Genomic DNA, 19,851 nt, shown 5'->3' with positions numbered 1-19,851 from the left:
TAGATATTCTATGGCTATCTCACAACAGATAAGGACAGGGAGATTTACAGAGATGAGTTTATGGTAAAGTTTGTTTGATATGACTGGGAAAATCTCAAGAAGTTATTTTGATAGAATATTTTATTTTTAGTTCTCCTAAAATGCAAATAATAATGCACTACCTACGACTGACATTGAATTATAACTATCCAAATATAATAGAGTTAACTGTGTCCAAATTGCTTGACGTATGTTATTTCTACTGCACATAACAGAACTCCTAGTAAGTGCATTTACTCATGACATTTTAGTTAATAATGACTTGGGCTTAGAGAGGGGAATCAAATTGTAAGGACACTGTGTGACTGTGTCATCATTTAAGGCACCAGCTACATGGTTATATGGCCTACAGTTGCACTGCTACTAATTGGAAGACTATGAATGCCAGTTCAGAGAAGGTAGACTAAAGAGACAATGCTCTTATCCATTGAATAGCCAAACACATTCATTCTAGGGACTTTATAGAAGGGAAAGTCTTTTCTCTTTATTTTCGTTCAAAGTATGTCCTTTGATCTTAAAGTTTACGTCATTGCGAACTGAACCCTTCTGAAAATCAATCCTGTTGATTTAAGCCTCTAAGCTGGACACCAATAGGTTGTTTGGTTTTAGTACATGAAAGTCCACAGATAGAAAACAACAGAATAATAACACAGTGGGGGGGGGGGGTAGGGAGCAGGAGTGAGGAGTTTATGTGGTTGCGTCTCCCTCTTTTGTTGAATAAAGATAAGTTTCTGAGATGAATGACTCAGCAGAAATATGCAAGACAAACTCTTCAGAAGTAGGTTACGAAATAACTTGGCAATAGAAATGATTGCTAAGGTGAAAAGCTCACTGGTAATCTCTGCTGAAGAAATAGCCGTTGACTTCAACATGTGCTAAAGTTACAAAGATTAATAAGACGAAAACTCTGGCCTTTAGGATTTGATGCTATATTGCTAGAAGTGCTTAGAAGCCAACTAGCACAAAGATTCACAATATCCAGGAAATGTTGAAAATTAAAGCAAAGCACAGTAAACAAATGTTTACCTGTTGCTTTACTCTGACAATTTCCCCTAAATTTATGTTGTTGAATATTTATTTAATAATTACTTTTACTTCTGTTTTAAAAAGAAAAAAAAAAGAAGTTCCTAAAAAAGAGGTTTGAAAATTCAGGTTTCTCCTGGAGTCTTGAATTTCAGGAAACAGCTTTCTTTGAACACTGAGCTAAAACTAAAGTGTTCTGTTTTTAGGGTATTTATCCATTCCTATTTGCCTGGAGCGTTCCTAGGTGATTCCTGTTGTCCTGGTAGATGTCCTACCCAGTTAAAGGTCCCCGTTCAGCCTCAAAAACATCTTTGGTTTGGATAATGCACCATTTTAAGGGAGTGTTTATACTGAAAAATATTTGGATATTACCGTTTGTTTGCCTTATAGGAAATAAGCTTTCAGTGCTATATCTGCAAATTTAAAAACCAAGTACAGTTAAAAATAATTAAAATGGAAAATGTATGTTATGTATTTTCTACTACAATGAAAACTTGAAAGCCTGTGATATCTTTGCCTCCATTCTGCATGCTCACTCTGCCCCAGCGTCACTGGCCTTAGGCTTCCTTCACATGCTAGACATGCTCCAGCATAGGGCTTTGGCAACACTGTTTCCTCTAGCTGGAATGCTCTCCCTTGGGGTATCGGCATGGCTGACTGCTTCACTTCCTCCAAATCTTCCTTCAATGACAGACACCCTGGTCACCTTGTTTAAAACCTACGCCTTATCTCTCACCATCTATCACATCCACAAATTACTTGGTCCAAATCTCCTTCCTCCACACTGTTTCTCCACACACGACTCCCTGCCTTCCCACATACTATCTTTTTTACTTACTATGTGTATTTTTTTTGTTTGCTTCCCTCACAAGTGCATAAACTCCACAAGGGAAGGAATCTTATTTTGTTGACTGATAAGTCCAAGTACGTAAAACTTAGAATAAGTTCTTTTAGTTGTTGGGAATTATATGATGGACACAATAATCCATTCTATTTGTTTAGAAACTCTGCCAGGATGGTATTTTCAATAGTTGTTGTGGAATTTTGAGATTCCTTGGTTTTGTATAGATTTGGACTGTACGGGGCTTCTTTACTCTTTAAAAGACACTCAAAAATCCCCCACAATGCTTCAAAGAGGAAGACAACAAAATACTGGGATATGTGCTCTGAGTGTTCAACAGAGTACAGCAGAACAAAGAAGTGTACCTGTTATATGCATATAAAAAGAAAGAACAATCTGGAGAGTACAGCCTAGACCACTGGTTCCTTCCGACAGAACTATCTGCGAATCACATGCCTTTCCAGAAGTATACGCCACCTCTGCAAATGGTTTGTACAACGATGTGGTTTGATTCTGGTCAATACAAAACAACAACAAAAATACAAAAAAATTCTATAGTTGCTTAGGTGGTCTCCTAGGTGGAAAACATCTCAATCAGACTATTTTTAAACATATCATGCTGAGTCATACATTCAATATATATCACATAGAAGCTAAAAAAAATTCTGTGGGGCACATTAACGTGAATAACCTGTCACTATAGTTCAATATCCCAGTTATTTTCATCGTTTTTCTAAACTGTTGCTCTGATGAATCCTAAATCTTTGTTATAATTTTCTTTTCATTTCCAGCAAAATTTTGCGGTGACCCTGGTATTCCTGCCCAAGGAAAAAGAGAAGGCAAAAGTTTCATATACCAGTCAGAGGTTTCTTTTAGCTGCAATTCTCCCTTCATATTAGTGGGATCGAGTACCAGAATATGTCAAGCAGATGGCACTTGGAGTGGTTCGTCACCTCACTGCATAGGTAATATTAATTAAAGGTTGATTATTCTTAGTAATTTTGGAATTATTGGATACTAGTTACATTGAATAAACTAGGGGTGACTGCATATGAAAAATAAATGTAAATACAGAAGCAATTAGAAGGCATTGAAAATGAACACAGTTAAAACAAATATGATGTTATATTTAGCATTTAAAACTTCCTGAAGATACACTCAAAATAATTTCTTGTTTATCAGTAAAATGAGAAAGAAAAAAACCTCTCAGATTAATAGAAGTAAGTACTAGCATTTTTGTATACAAATTTTGTATACATTTTTACAGCTAATTTATCTTATTCAAACGACACGAAACTTGCTCCAAAAATTTTAAAAAGGTACACCGATTTCAAAATGGCTTTAAGCACATTTCTGTAATCTTAAATTAAATGCCACATTTGGTAAACCAACCAAATAATCTGTCATACAAACTAGTCAGTTTAGAGACTACTAGTGCTACCATTTTTATATCTGAATCTCCTATAGGTGTCCATGAAAAATGAAAATAACTAAGCCTGTTTCTGGAAAAACTCTTGCTTCTTGAGGGGAATATTATGCTACCTAGATTATAATTTAGCAAAGTCCCTAAACAGATGTTTTATGCATGTGCTCTTCTTTCATATCCTTCATTTTTCCTTCACTTTTTATCCACAGTGAGTTGGATGTCAAGTGCTTTTATGTTAGAAGGGTTCAAAGTTCAAGAACTGCAAAATTCATGTAAAATGCAGTGCACGTGAATTCTTGCTTTAAGATTAGCAGACTTCTGTCCCTGGAGAGATGCTATTAGATTTATACTCTTTATTATTACCCCTGGTCCTTTCATTGAGCCCCAGATCACTCAAAATTGTTTTGTATGAGAGGAATATAGATTAGATATAATTATAAGTTTTAAAGGAATATTACGTTTATAATCTTTATTTTAGAACCTACGCGGACCTCGTGTGAAAATCCAGGAGTCCCAAGGCACGGGTCTCAGAATAATACATTTGGATTTCAAGTGAGTACTTTAAATATTTCTGTGTACTATAAAACTAGATCAAAAGGCTTCTTTGATTCATGCACATATAATCCTGTTGGCACAAACAGAAAAACATCATGCTTATAGCTGTATTCATAAACATAAAAAGGTAAATGGCAGAAAAAGCATGAACGTAGAAGGAGATTAGGAGAAGAAAAATATTGTTTAAGAAAATAGTATAAGTGATTATGAGGATAAAATAAAAGAAACATTGAAGATAGCTGTGAGCATAAGAAAAATCGACAGTAGTACATAAGAAAGGGGTAAATGAGAATAAGTGAGGGGGTAAATGAGTAAATTCTAAAGGATAATGTAGAGGAGTGAGGAAAAGTAAAGATAAAAGATGTTAAAGAACGAATATATAAAAATGTGGTTATTTAACAAAGCAATTAGACTAAAACATGTTTCTCTTATAATATGCATATAATACCTAACTATTTTTAAGTGTTTTCACTGCTATGGGAAATGTCTGAGAAAATAATTTAACCTATATTTAGCCACATAGTTGGTTTGTTACAGTGGAATTCTTTAGCATGCCCAGTCTGTGTGGCTGACTTTCTTGTTTTCTCTTTTTCCAGTTTAGATTTTATGTAGAGATTCAGCAGGTTTTTCATTACAGGGGCCTTAACAGGAGCCAAAGTGCATAGTGACTCCACAAGGAAATAGCCAATATACATATTACCCAATTGCCTTGTGTTTCGGGGTTTTCTAAATTGTACTATTTTGTGTGAAGCTCAGTGGGAACCTGAAAAACATCCATTTCTAAAGGAAGTACTCATCAAAGTTGCCATATTTTTGTTGCTAAAAATAGTTTCCATTTATCGACAGTCCAGGCACAGTATGAACATTGATTTGATAGCATTTCCAATTCTGGTTTGCCTCAGGCCTGTCTACATAATATAAAAGTGTACTAAAAAAGTGTCCCAGTCTCTATTATGTGGTATTTTTAGAAAACTTTAGATTCATATCTTTATAAAAGGTTTTATCAATTGATCTAAATAAATCCTGAAAAATGGACAACTAGTTAAAGAGCATTAGTCCTCATCGTATAGATGAAGACACTGGAAAGGAATTTGATATGGCTTTGATCACAGAGCAAGTCAATGAAAATATCCTGAGAAAATGCAGAATTTTGATGTTAGTGTCTGTGTACTAAATCAGGTGATTTTTTGAAGAGTAGGAGTCCTTTCTAATAAATACCCTTTGAAATAATGAGAATGGAAATGAGTAAGAATGAGTTTAGTATAGTAGTCTAATGAAATGAATAGAATCTTTAACTCTGCATTGTAAGAATTCTATTATAACCATTGAAAAATATTATTCCAAAGTTAACCTAACCCTGAATTCATATTATTTAGCTAATAAACATTCATTGGATCATCATATTCTACTTAGATAAATATGAATAGACTAGATTTTAAAAATGATAAACTTTCTACATAATTACATTAATCTTTATAAAAATTATAAATGATGTACTGAATATGTTAAATTAGGGACATCAACTTTCTTACATGCATGTGACTGGTGTGTGTGTGTGTGTGTGTGTGTGTGTCTATACATATTTAAATATATTTACTAAATCTGTATAGAACCAATGGAAATGTTAAAAGTTTATATAATTCTCACTAATATTAAAATATTGGTAGGTTCTAAATAGAATCCTGGAAAAGCCATCTTTATTGGTTGAGAAAACTCTTGCTTGCAAGTTAACAGAAGCTATTTTGAACTAGCTTAAGACTAAAAGCATTATAAGCTATGTGCAGGTAGACCCTAAGAAAGGGACCCCAAGGCACCGCCAAAGACTCCAAGAAAAGAGATCCAGGCGAGACCCATCAAGCCCAGAATCTAGGAACTGGGCACCAGGACTCAGTGTTTTCCACTACTCTGTGTTTGCTTACTTTGATTTTCTGTCTGCAAATTGACCTTATAGCCAAGGGTACATTTTTCTAATTATATTTCAGCCACATACAGAAAATGATTGTGTCTCAATCTCAGTTCCAGATTTCTAGAGAAAGAATCAGGATATCTCAACTTTTGTATCTACGCATGATTTCATCAGGTCAGCAGTGACTTAAGTAAAATTACAGCTGTTAGAAAGCTCACTTCTGAGAGGAATAAGAGAAAGGGGAAAGTGATGAATTACACAGGCTCTCAAATCATTTTCTTGATTTTTTTTCTTCGGTGTGTTTATTTACTCTTTTTCTATATAGATTTATATATTAGTTTTTTGGACACAGCCATAATTATTAACATATAAGGATATATTACCTGTTGCCAGAGATGACAAATACTCCAGTGTTGAAAAAGGTACCCAACATAGTTTCTCCTATATCTAAAATATAGTTGGAATAATTTTTGGCTAAAAATAGATTGGTAATGAAGGGAGTAGCTGTCAAAGTGATTGATACAACATCTAGATTAATTATGGAGTAAATTCCAAACACACATATTTCACTAACTGCCATATTACTCTTTAAATTGAGATGCAGGTTTTGGAAGACACATCATTAGTAGTTAAGACTTGTAACATTAAAGTTATTATAAATGTGAAATGTTTATAAACTGACTCTTAGATATTTAAGCCCAAGATATTGAACACTAAGATATTTAGCCCTACCAAAATGACCATGGTGATGATGTATGATTTCCAGTTTATAATCGAAATTAGTACATAAGTACATTGAATGGGGCAAACGTTATAGTGTTTTATTACTTTGAAATGATGACTTTGATGCCATGCATTTTCAAACACAAATCTCATAAAATCAAATTCATTTTACTTATTTATTTTATTTGAGAGAGAGAGAAAGAGAAAGAGAGAGAGAGAGAGAGAGAGAGAGAGAGAGAGAGAGGGCACAAGTGGAAGAGAGGGTCAGGGGAAGAGAGAGAATCCCAAACAGGCTCCACACTCAGCATGGAGCCCAACATGAGTCTCAATCCCACAACCCTGGGATCGGATCATGACCTGAGCCAAAATCAAGAGTCAGATGCTCAACCTACTGAGCCACCCAGGTGCCCCCAAATCCAATATTTAAAATTAAAAACTTATAATTTTTTAATACAAACTTATAGTATAATCTAAAATTCAAAAACTTTTTAAACCAGGAAGCTCAGGGCCAAAATTGACGCTCAATGAAAACTCCTTGTATCTTATCTTATGCATATGTTTTTATCCCTTCATTTTTATGGTCCTTTCCTTTTACTTCAATTTTATTAATCAAAATCTATGTGTCTTTTACTAGAAGCTACTTCACTTTTTCTTGGATACAATGTTGAACATAAGCACAGAGTAAAAAATGTAAATATAAAATGGTTGTTAAGATATATTACAGAGGAAGCCTATAAATTGTAAAGCCATATCTATGTGTGTTATATAAATATATATCAAATAGATATCTTTAATATGTGATGTTAAAAATCAGACACAAATAAATACAGTGATGGAAGTTCTAGGAAAGCAAGAGTCATTTGCTATGAAATATCATGGAAGAGAAAGATCTTACTTAGAGTGTTATAAATTTATACAAAATTTCTATTATGCCTTGATTAGCTATCTAAACTTCACAGTTTAGAAACTAAGATATAACATGTAAAAGAAATAAGGAATTAAAGAAGATAAATTATATTTACCAAGTAGACATGTCTTAATATTTTATAATGCTTTTGTACAAAACGTGCGATTTGCATCCAACTTCATTTTTATTTAAACATTGGCTGCAATTAAAATATAAATGGATAATTTTTAATTCCTGATATAAAAATAATATTCCATGTTTTTACATTGCATATAATTGGTTATCCAGAGCACTTTTTATTAGTAAATATTGGTGAGAAAATTGTGCCTAAACTATTTTTTCAAGAATTTTTTGAATTGGATAATGTAAAATTATTTTTCCCAAAGGTAGCCAAATTATATTATTCACATTAGAAGTTAAATTAGAATCAGAAGGATATAACATCACTAGTTGGAAAAGCATGGAGAGCTATATAAAATATACTATTAAGTGGGCTAATAACTAAAAAAGTGTCTATTAATGCACTGTTATTTGGAGAAAATTCTGGTAATTTATTTAACTATAATAAATTCTGAATAAAAAATTAATTAGAAAATTTCTTTAATTCTAGTTATATTAGATATTTGGTATAAGTATTTGTGAATTTGACAAAACTAGTTATTACATGTATGAGTGACATATAGAAAGTCTTTAAATAAACTTTACATCTCTGGTATCTGGTTAATATCTAAAGCAGTATTTATGATGACTTCAGAAAAGTTTACAGAAATAAGGGGAAAAGTCTTACAAGTAAAAAAAAAAGCTTTGTAATCCCACATGTTTCTTATATCTTATGATCATCAAGTCTTAATGAAGCAGCCTAAATGTACTCCTCAAAGAATAAACAGTGATTTAGCTTCATGCTATGTAAAGTGTAGAAGGGATATCCCTGTATGTAAAGAAACTATAGACATGTTAAATCTTTTTAGTTTTAATTTATTTTTAATTTATTTTTTAACCTTTATTTATTTTTGAGAGAGAGAGAGAGAGACAGACAGACAGACAGACAGACAGGCAGAGTGTGAACAGCGGAAGAGCAGAGAGAGAGGGAGACAGAATCTGAAGCAGGCTCCGGGCTCTGAGCTGTCAGCACAGAGCCGACAAGGGGCTCGAACTCAGGAACCACGAGATCATGACCTGAGTCCAAGTTGGAGGCTTAACGGACCGAGCCACCCAGGTGCCCCAATATGTTAAATCTTAAGTTAGGTAATCAACTGATTTTGTAAAATTAAATTATTAGTCCCCATTCCTTCAGCTGATTTACCATTTTCAAGAGCTCTTGGTGCGCACGAGGGAGTAACACAGTCCCTAACCTAGAGAAGCTAACTTCTAGCGTGTGGGTGACTTTATAGGATAGATGATAACATTGGTAACTTTGAAAGTTGCTAAGGAAGGACATAAAAAAAGTTCTCCTACTCTGTTGCTACAGGGAAACCTTTCTAAAAATGTTGTCTCAGATAAATCTTTCAGGATAAGAGCTAGGAAAAGAAAGTTGGGAAAGACGTTTCATGCAGGGTAAACAGCATGAAAATATGCATGCATTAAGGGAACAATAAAAATTTGTTGTTATAAGAGTACAATTTGAGTAAAAGTAAGTGGTCAATGAAGAAACCAGAGGGATTGGCTGTGGTCAGGATATGGAGGCTTTTATTTGACAAGCTAATACAATGTAACTTAACCTATGGGTGATAAGCAGTAAAGATTTTAAGAAGGAGAATGCGGAAGTCACACTTTCATGTTGATTATTCTGACTTTAGTGTCGAAAATAAATTTAATTGTGGTCAAGATTGGAGAAATGGAAACAAGTTATATAATTATCACAATTGTAGTTATGATTATTGTAATTATAATTATGACGGTAGTTCTCAAAGTGTGGCCCCTGACCAAGCGGTGGCAGTATTAATTAGGAAATTGTGGGAAATACAGATTCTGGGCCTCCCCCACATCTACCCAGTCAGAAACTCTCCAGGGAGGCTCAGCTATCTGTGTTCTGGAAAGTCCTCCTAATTATGATATCTGCTACAATCTGAGAACCAAACCTGTAGAAAAGATACGGAGGACTAAAACAGGATATAAAAGTGGAGAAAGACAGAAGGGGGCAGTTTGTGAAAGATTTAGGAAGTAAAATTATCAGTATTTGGTGGTAAATTGAATGAGGGGAGATTCATGAGTGGAAGGTGGCAACATTAACTGAGTTCGAGCCTAAAAGTAGGATTGCTAGAGTGGTGGAGATGATGGGTTGCGTAAAACCAGTTTGACTGAAGAACAGAATTGCAAAATCTACCTCTTGAGTCACATAAACTGGTCCATATAAGAAATGGACTGGCAGTTGAGCGTCCAACTTCGGCTCGGGTCATGATCTCGCAGTTCGTGAGTTCGAGCCCCCCATCAGGCTCTGTGCTGACAGCTCAGAGCCTGGAACCTGCTTCGGATTCTGTGTCTCCCTCTCTCTCTGCCCCTTCCCCACTCATGCTCTGTCTCTCAAAAATGAATAAACTTTAAAAAAATTAAAAAAAAAAAGAAATGGACTACTCCAAGGGCGCCTGGGTAGCTGAGTCAGTTAAGCATCCAACTTTGGCTCAGGTCATGATTTTACTGTTTGTGAGCTGGAGTCTGGCATTGGGCTCTCTGCTGGCAGGACACAGCCTACTTTGGATCCTCTGTCCCCCCCGCACCCCCTTCGTCCTGCCCCTCCCTGTTCTCTCTCTCCCTCTCTCTCCGAAAAATAAACAAACAACAATGACAAAACAGAAATTGACTAGTCCATGCAGCACCATCTTGCACAACTTCAGAGTATGTGAACTGCATGTCCTGGAGCACAATTTGAAGGACTTCATTTATGTTGAATTCAGGGTGCACAATACTCCCTGGAGCTGAACGGTGTAGTAGCCCTGGACAAAATGGGTCCTTGAGGGGGGTAAGAGATCTCAAGGCTATCGTGAGGATGTCTTGGAAGAGAAGATGTAAGATAACTGAAAGAATAAGTGTTGCTATCCGAGAGCAACCATTGGAATGGAATGTTTCTTGTATAGCATCATTCTGGGTTATAATGAGAATATGAGAAATGGTAGCATTTAGCTGGTCTCGAGGTCCAAATGGGATCTTGGATCAAATTATGTCACCTTAAGCTCAGCCTCATGTTGTTTTAGCAAGTGCAAGTAGGAACTAAGTGGGAAGGAAGGAAACAGGGTGTTTGTGAAAAGTGCTACGAGGATGGCTGATCACTCTCAGACTCCGGTTTGCTGGGGAAGGCTGAAGTGGCAAACACTGAATATCCCTCCCCTTGTCTTCCAGCTGTAATCATTTAATAAATCTTGATGATTTTTTTCCTGTAATGTAGTTTGAGCTAACCACGTCCTTCCCAGATCTACTCCCACATGTTCAGCTTTTAGCCATTCAAATCTAATCCAGTAGGGCTGGCCTCATGATTAAATCACTGCTTGTCATTCTTTTTGCTGAGTAGTTTCTTTATGCAGTGGCTAAGTTAATTTTCCAAAGATGATATTTTCAACACAAATTTTTCTTGCTCTGAGAGCTCTAGCAACTTGATGTTTTCATTAAAAAAAGATTTTAAATGCCATGGCCTACCATTTGAGACTCTTCAGAAATGGATTCTAACTTATGTCTTTGACTTAATAATTAAAGCTAGGATTTATTTAAAACCTATGTGCCATCCGTGTATGGAGTAGATTATATGCCCTATTTCATTTAATTCTTAAAACAAATCTCAAGACAAATAATATTACCATCTTTATTTATAGATTAAGTCTCAAAGAGGAAATATAGCTTATTCAAGCAAGATCAGATCAAGAGTTAAAACCACATACACATTTCTGGGGTCTGTTTTCTTTTTCCTTTTTTTTTTTTTGTTTTTCTGGATCTCACTGCTTCCCGCTTTACCTCCCCTCAACTTCTCAGCTCACCGTGTGAAGTATCCATGCCAATCAACCAAACGTACTTTCTTTTTTCCTGAACTATATGATGTCTATTTTAACCTTTCTGCATTTTCTCATCATGTTCTTATCTTTTCTACTTCTATATCAGTTGTTCTCAAACGTTATTGTTCATTAAAATCACATGGAGGACTTGTTACAACGCGGCTTGTTGGTCCCCTACTCAGAGTTTCTGATTCAGTGGGTGTGGAGTAAGTAAGGTCCCTGAATTTGTATTTCTAGTGACACTGAGGTTACTGGTCTGGGAACCACACTTTGAGAGCCGTGTTCTATGTTTTTATCTAAATTTCACATCCTTAAAACTTAGTGCGAACTTTGCTTGTCTTCCAGTGTGTATTTTTTACAATCCCAACCTTCAGTAAACACATTTGCATCTAATCTCATATTGCATTTACTGTCTTCCATATTCATTTGCCTCTTACACTGTTAGTTATCTTTATTTCCCTTTCTAACTTCACCCATTTTTTTTATCTTTATTTAACTCTCTGTCTGTCTTGTAGTCACATGTAGCTTATTGGCTTTTAATATCTTATATATTTTCTTTAAACGACCATGGCAACATGTTTGGCACCTATACAAGCATTGGATACTTAAATATTTGACAATGATATGTACACAGAGATGTAAATTTGTCCTTAGTTTTGATTTTTCCCCAATTTTATTTTAAATCAGTTTTAAATATCTTTTTCTTCCAGCTTTCGCCATGCAGAATTTCTTTTGAAAGCATTTTCTCATCCAAGGTTTTTTCTATGTGTTGCCATATTTGAAGTTGCATTGGTATGTTTGTTTGTTTTTTTCTCTGAAACTGCTATAGGTAGGAAGTGTTGTGCAATTTCATTGCAAAAAAGGACACCTTCTTCAAGGGTCTACAACACGTACTTGCCTTCCCGACCTCACATGGAGTGGAATTCAGCCTGAGTGCATACGTAAGTACTGTGGGTATGAAGTTATACTTACCACAGATCAGAATTCTTACACATGGGAAATAAATCTGTATCTACACAAAAGATGTATTACGTGGATTTTTTTTAGATTATGATAGAACATAATTTACATATATTACTTTATTACTGTAAAATAAAACTTTATCACTGTATCATAATCCCAATGCCAATTAAGGAGCATTCTTTTTAAAGAAGTAAGAAGGCACGAGGCACAATTTTGTTCTTTCTTGAAAAGCTCTTTAATTGTGTTCAGCGTGGCCATCTGGTAATTTTAAATGATTATTAGTTTATCAATGCATAGATCTGCACCTATGAATCTGAACTGCACTGACGAGGCTCCAACTTAGTGCCTCTTAATCTTTCATCACTTCTGAAACCCTCTGAGAATGAGAAAGATAGAAACATTCATGGAAGGAAATACACATGAACATCTTGACCAAAAATTTGAATACTATTTCAGGCTTTCCTGGAGCTTCTAAATGTGCACTGACCCTAAATTGAGAGCACTTGTACAGATTAAAGAACAAAACCCAAGGTCATGAAGCTGTCTTTTCTGACTTGCAGTTAGAAATAAGTTTCAGCTGGTGAATTACTTATCTCTTTCCCTCCCACTTTCTTTTTTTTTATCTCCTTTCCTATCTTTTAAAATCATGAGCCTCTCAGGGAAAAACAATAAAGAGTTAGCAGGAGTAGAAATACTCATTAGAATGGTGTCCAGCTTTTAGGATTTGCTGAAGTCTGAATAAATCTTGTGACTTCACTCTAGCCCTGTTTAGAACCACTCAATTGATCACGAGAGCCTCTGTGGACCCGCAGCTCACTGAAAAGCAGCAGAACACTCCACAGAGAAGTCATGTCACATGCCTGGTTGGCTGAAATTTAAATATAGCCGAATTCCTTAACAGAGAATTCAGTAGAGTACATACTTTAGAAACTGTGTGAGATGTCACTAGGTATTTCTTAGTAAACCAAAGTTCTTTGATGACTTCAGTATGGGATAGGATTTAAATAAAGCTGTTACTGAAAGTATCTCAGACTGCTACTATGTGCATAATGTGAGGGTTAAGAATGTAGTAGAGACAGACTATCTGTTTATCTTTAGCATTATTTCCCCCCAAAGTATTGAATGTCAATAACTGAATTATATTAAATATAAAACATGTAACAAACTGTTTATCAGATAATATTTAAAAATGTTAGCTCTTATTTATAGTTTTGTAAATCCCCATTGGGAAAGGGGTGGAAATTTGTTTTTCCAAACAAATTTGTCCACAGAACATTTTTTTTTTCAGAGACAAACTTTTAAGTATCCATATCCAGGAACAAATGATCAGAAATGCTGTCTGATTTAGGGAGAAAATTCCTTGTAGCATCGATCTCTGAGAAAAGGAATGTTATTTGTAAGACATAAAACATGTAAAGTGGGGGCAGGGCCAAGAAATGGCATATCAGTGGGTAAAATAGAACCAAGATAGCGAATCAAGAGTGGGAGGAAGCATGGAGAAAAGGAGACAAAAATTAAAAGAATGAAAACACTGCTACTTATGGACCTAAAATATGACCAGAAAATTTCACATGTCAAAAATCATTAAATTGTACTTTCTACATTAGGAGATATTAATATCAGAATGACATGCTGAGCTGTGATTGTATTTAACTTTAGAAAATGTTTTTACAATTTAAAATAAATATAAAAAAATAATAAAATAATATTCCATAAACTGGCATAGAAAATCTGAGTTTGTCAAACTTTGACAGGTATCTTACTATAGGACCTCTTACATCCTTTAAAATGCTAATGTTTAGGGGTGCCCGGGTGGCTCAGACAGTTAAGCATCCAACTCTTAATTCCAGCTCAGGTCATGATCTCATGGTTCGTGAGCTTGAGCCCATCAGCTCTGTGCTGATGATGTTGGAGCCTGCTTGGGATTGTCTGTCTCCCTGTTCTCTCTGTCCCTACCCCGCATGCTCTCTGTCTCAAATAAGTAAACTTAAAACAAAACAAAAGCGTTTTTAATAAAATAAATAAAATACTAATGTGTATTGTAAGTGTCTAGAATAGTGATATAGTACACATATATTAGCTTAATTATCCTCAGCACGTTTTTTCCCCCCCTCAGCTTACCTTTTAACAGCTACCAGTGTTCCACAGATGATTGCTTAGGACATGCTAGTCTATGAAATTAATATGTATATTGACATTGATACATTTTCCTTGAAAAAATTAGAATAACTATGCAAAGGTGTATTTATCTTTACTCTTATCTCAGAATTTTCTTAACATGTATATAAAAAAATGAACACTTTTCTCTTTTCTTAATATAGCCCACAGCTGTAAACAACCAGAAACTCCTGCTCATGCAAATGTAGTAGGAATGGACCTTCCATCTCATGGCTATACTCTCATTTATACCTGCCAGCCTGGCTTCTTCTTGGCAGGTGGAACAGAACATAGAGTGTGTAGGTCTGATAACACCTGGACTGGAAAAGTTCCTGTTTGTGAAGGTAAGTTTTCATTATAGAAGCTCTTGACAGAAGCTGTTATACTATTTCAGCCTTCCTAAAATGCAGGAGACAAACACTCAACTCAGATTAGGTTGGGAACTAGAGAAGTTTGTCAATCAACTCCAAGGGTAGGCACTTCTGGATCCAGAGGCACAGGAATATTATTGAGGTCTTTTTATAGTTTCTGTTCTATGATCTGTTTTCTCTTCTTTATTCCTTCTTCTAGTTATTTAATCATGGTAGGTGTGTTAGCTTTCTGGGATGTTGTAATAAAGCACCACAAGCTGGATACCTTAAAAAAGCAGAAATTTATTCTCTTATGGTTCTGGAGGCCAGAAGCCCCAAATCAAGGTGTTGGTAGAAACATGCACCCTCTGAAGTCCTTAGGGAACAGTCATGCTTCATCTCTTTCTTGTTTATGGCAGCTTCTGGCTATCCTCAGCTTTTCTTGGTTCGTAAGTTGCCTCACAGCAATTTCTGCCTCCATCTTCATGTGGCATCCTTTCCTTTCTCTGTATGCCGTCTCCTCTTCTTAAGAACACCAGTCACTGGATTTCAGGACTATATCACCTCTGGATCCCCAATTAATTACATCTTCAAAGACCCTATTACCAAATAAGGCCATATTTTGAGATTCTTGGTGAACATGAATTTTGGGGTCACATTATTCAACCTACCACAGTAGGGAAAATTGCTTCCAGCATCGCCGGGCTGATATCTTTTGGCTAGAAAGAGTTTTTGCCAAAACTTCTTGATCAGGAAAGCACTACTCAGGAGTCTGATCAGTTTTAAATGGAGCCTGCCTCCAAATCTGTCATTCAGCTAGGGTGATACAGTATTTTGACCAGGAGTGTCTACTTCTCTTGCTGCTTCATCAGGACGATCCCCATCTGAATTAGATGTAGTGAGTTTACCAGAGACAAAGGGTTATGTGTTCAGAACAAGGAATAAAGGAAATTTTTCTAGAATTCTTGATAAGGTCATCAATAAATTCCTTTTCCTTTTTTTTTCAGCCCTTCTAATTCCTCTTGTAGCATTCACACATGGTAACGACCTTCTCCTTTTTGAGATGTTTTCACTCTCTTCTCTTAGCAAGAACACTTCTCAGTTTGCTTTAAATTTTTCATGAGATTGAAAGATTAAAAGCCCATTTAAATCCAACAGGATTTCAATAACATTTTTATCTATCCACTTTGCTGTTTATCATCACTACTATGGTAGGCTAACTCAGCATTATCTCTACTGGGACTCCTGCAGCAGCCTTATTTCCCTTAAAACCTCTTAAAGACATTATATTGTTCTAAGGGAGAAGACGACCCCTTACACAGTCTTCACTGCGTATATACTGAATGTCATAGCTCCTATAACTTTACAGGGACATCCAGCAACCCACATGATTTCCTTACTTTGAACTACCTTTGATTTGGCTTAAAACTTCAATATTAACTCCTTAGTTTTGAGTCTTTCCAATTTCTTATAACATCATGGGTCACCTTAACAAATTTTTATTTTTTAACACATACCCTACTAAATTATTTCTGCCTTTGTGCAACAGGAACATACCCTTAGCCTTCAGCTATCATGCTGTAATCAACTGTTCGCATGTTGGTTTATGAATTTAAAATAAGAGAATCCTAAAATGAAAAAGCAGCACTAATCTTTCCCTCATCCCCCTGGCCTACAATGGGGTAATTATTGAAGTTGTTGGCTGCACAACAAAAGTGTTGAGTAGGTACTGAGATGTTAGGATGAATAGGATATTTTGGAGAAAATTATATGCTATGCCTGAGAATAAAATGAACAATGCATCACTGTGTGTTATTAATTATATTAACTTCTGCAAACCTACTTTTTTTTTTTTATAGCTGGTTCCAAAATATTGGTGAAAGATCCGAGACCTGCTCTAGGAACACCCAGCCCAAAGCTAAGTGGTTAGTAATTTCAGTAGTTTTTCTATAAGTCATCATTTCTAAAAGTGATCTACTATTTTCTTGACAAAGTGAACATTATATATATATATATGTATATATATATATGTAAATATATATATGTGGAAATATATATATGGAAATATATATAGTATGTGTATATATATACTATATATGTACATACATATGTATATATGTATATATATGTATATATAGTATAGTATATATATATATACACATATAGAGAGAGAGAGAGAGAATGGAAAAAACTATGAATTAGACATGCTAATATTCTAAAAATAATGCTTATAGTTCTCTCTATAAAATATCCCTTCAGGAGTATCTGAAAATGACTATACTATAATGGCAATACTTTATTTTTTTTATTTTTATGCTTATCTATTTTTGAGAGACAAAGAGAGAGAGTACAAGCAGGGGAGGGGCAGAGACAAATGGAGACACGGAATCTGAAGCAGGCTTCAGGCTCTGAGGTGTCAGTACAGTGCCTGATGCAGGGCTCGAACTCACTAGCCGTGAGATCCTGACCTGAGCTAAAGTTGGATGCTTAAACTTAGCCACCCAGGTTCCCCAGCAATGCTTTATTTAAAACATTAAAACAAAAATTAGATAAATGAGATATTATATATAATTTTTAAATATATATTTTTTACAAAGGAACCAAATACACTTGGTATGAGAGCAAAAGTTCAGCAAAATCTTCTATTTATTTTCAATTATTGATTTAAAAAACAAAATTTTAAATTTAGTCATTAAAAACATGGTCTTTTAAGTCCTACAATCTTAATTTAGTTACCAGGTTATATAACCCCTATGCTATGACTTTAGAAAAGTTATATATCTGAGCCTCCATTTTTAATCTATGCAAAAGAAACATGATTAGATTATTATAAATGAACTTCATGAAAATGAATTTTGAAGTGCTTAGCCCATAGTAAGACCTCAGTATATGAGAGCTGCTTTTTTAGTATTAGTCTGTATTTTATTTACACTTTATAAATTAAAAGCTACAAATAAAATTAAAGACAGCATTTAATCTGTACTTTGGAGATAGATTTGATCTAGTTACATTAAGCCAGAAACAGAATTAGGTTCTAATTTTAGTTGTGTTTAGAAGTTCTCTTTGGAGATAGATTTGATCTAGTTACATTAAGCCAGAAACAGTATTAGGTTCTAATTTTAGTTGTGTTTAGAAGTTCTCAAGGTACATGCTATAAAGCTGGAGTACCCACAAAAAAATAAGTCTGAAATGCTGATTTATTCAATGTGCAGTGGAAATAGACTGAATGTCACTAAAGCAATCCGAGAATATGTCAACATAAGAGAGTAAGTTTAGCAATGGAGTCAGAAAACCACAGTGGTCAATCAATGCAGACTTTTCCGAGGGAGATGGTTTAGCTAGTAGTAGATAAGTATTTTGAATAAAACTCTAGTACATCAAATGTAAAAGTGGACTGTCCCAGGCAAAACATGACCTATGGTCACCAATAAATAAATCAGACAGGCAAAAAAAGTTAAAAAGAATATGGAAGAACAACACAATTAATTACCTTGACCCAATTTTCATACATAAAGATTTCTGTATCAAACAATTATTGAATGTATATTTTATTCAAAGCACATGGAATATGTATAATAATTGATTATATATTAAATAATAAATACAAATGCATAACTTTCAAAGCAAAATTAGCCTTCAGGGCTGATATCTGACCATGATGCAAGTAAAAGTTGATAAGAAAATAGGTCCATTTAAAAAATTTCTGAATATTTAGAATAAAAAACAAAATCAACATTTATGAGTAACTCCTAAATTAAAGAAGTAATTTAAAAACTATATAACCCTAGAATTTAGGTATATTGAAAAATCTAAATATCAAAACTTTGGCTGTATACCAAAAGCAAAGTTGTGAGGGGAATTTATAGCTTTAAATTCTTACATTAGAAAAGAAGAAAGCCTCATAACTAATGAATTAAGTATCCTTGTTAAGATGATATATAAAGTAGAACAGAATAACCAAAAGAAAGCAGAAAAATAAATACAATAATAAAAATGAACTAACCACCCTCCCCCCAAGAGACACAATGGAAGAAACAGAGCCAAAGGTAGTGTTTTGGGGGAAAAAAGTGGAAAATTTCTGGTAAGATTGATCGCAAAAGAAACAAATATTAAATAGTATAGCAAAAGGAAATGTGAACATAACTACATTAGCATTGATTAGATCAATTATAATTATAATTAAAACTATCAATAACAGTCAACTCTAAATAAATGGACAAATTGCTAGAAAAGAATATCTTACCAGACCTAGAAAAGAAAACTTGAATGATCCTATAAAACTAAAATGAAGTTGAAAACTATTTCCACAGAGAAAAAAACAGGTCCGTATGGCTCTACTGATGAATTCCACCAAACTTGCAAGGAGCAGAACAGATCATCCCATCTTATAAAATCTCTTCTAGTCAAGAAAACTCATTCTATAAGTCCAACATAATTCTAATAACTCAGAAAGAGATTATACAAAAGGGAAAATTGCAAACTCATTTGACTCAAGATGTACAGATAAAAATATCCTACGTAAAATCTTAGCAAATCAAATCCAAAATTATAAAATCCAACAGAATAACCAAAAAATGACACATCAGAACCAAACTGGGTTCATGATAGATATGCAGGAACATTTTTATGTTAAATAATCCTTAAAAGTAATCTGTGAATTACGAGATTAAAATGCAAACAATGTTGATCAGCGCAATACCTACACAGAAAATAATTGATAAAATCAACGCCTATTTATGATTTTAAAAGATGCTTCATAAGTTGGAAGAGGAAAGGAATTTCTTTAACCTGAGTAAAAATATCTATAACTCTTCAAGGTGAATGTTAAATGGAATAACATTAGAAACATTTAATTGAAAATCGTGAGGCACTGTGATTAGATTACTCCAAAATAACAGAAATGATACTTGGGAGTTGTGTCAGTCAGGAGCATGATGCTACATTTAACAATTCTATGAAGCCTGTGAAGTAAAGTTTAAATTCG

The 19,851-nt window shown here is 34.4% G+C and overlaps 1 protein-coding gene across 1 annotated transcript in view; it reads left to right on the top strand.

Moving 5' to 3' along the window:
• Positions 1–19,851, top strand: part of CSMD3 (CUB and Sushi multiple domains 3) — a 1,274,540-nt gene that overhangs the window by 1,232,883 nt on the left and 21,806 nt on the right. Inside the window, exons 62-66 of the mRNA XM_043601622.1 lie at positions 2,695–2,868; positions 3,808–3,881; positions 12,227–12,338; positions 14,682–14,861; positions 16,727–16,792. Coding sequence (XP_043457557.1) covers positions 2,695–2,868; positions 3,808–3,881; positions 12,227–12,338; positions 14,682–14,861; positions 16,727–16,792 — 606 coding nt within the window. The remainder of the gene's footprint in view (positions 1–2,694; positions 2,869–3,807; positions 3,882–12,226; positions 12,339–14,681; positions 14,862–16,726; positions 16,793–19,851) is intronic.

This window comes from Prionailurus bengalensis, chromosome F2, assembly GCF_016509475.1.
Source record: "Prionailurus bengalensis isolate Pbe53 chromosome F2, Fcat_Pben_1.1_paternal_pri, whole genome shotgun sequence".
In the NCBI taxonomy this organism is placed as follows: domain Eukaryota; kingdom Metazoa; phylum Chordata; class Mammalia; order Carnivora; family Felidae; genus Prionailurus; species Prionailurus bengalensis.
The sequence above is the reverse complement of the archived record's forward strand: the minus strand, read 5'-3'. Positions and strand labels throughout refer to the sequence as shown.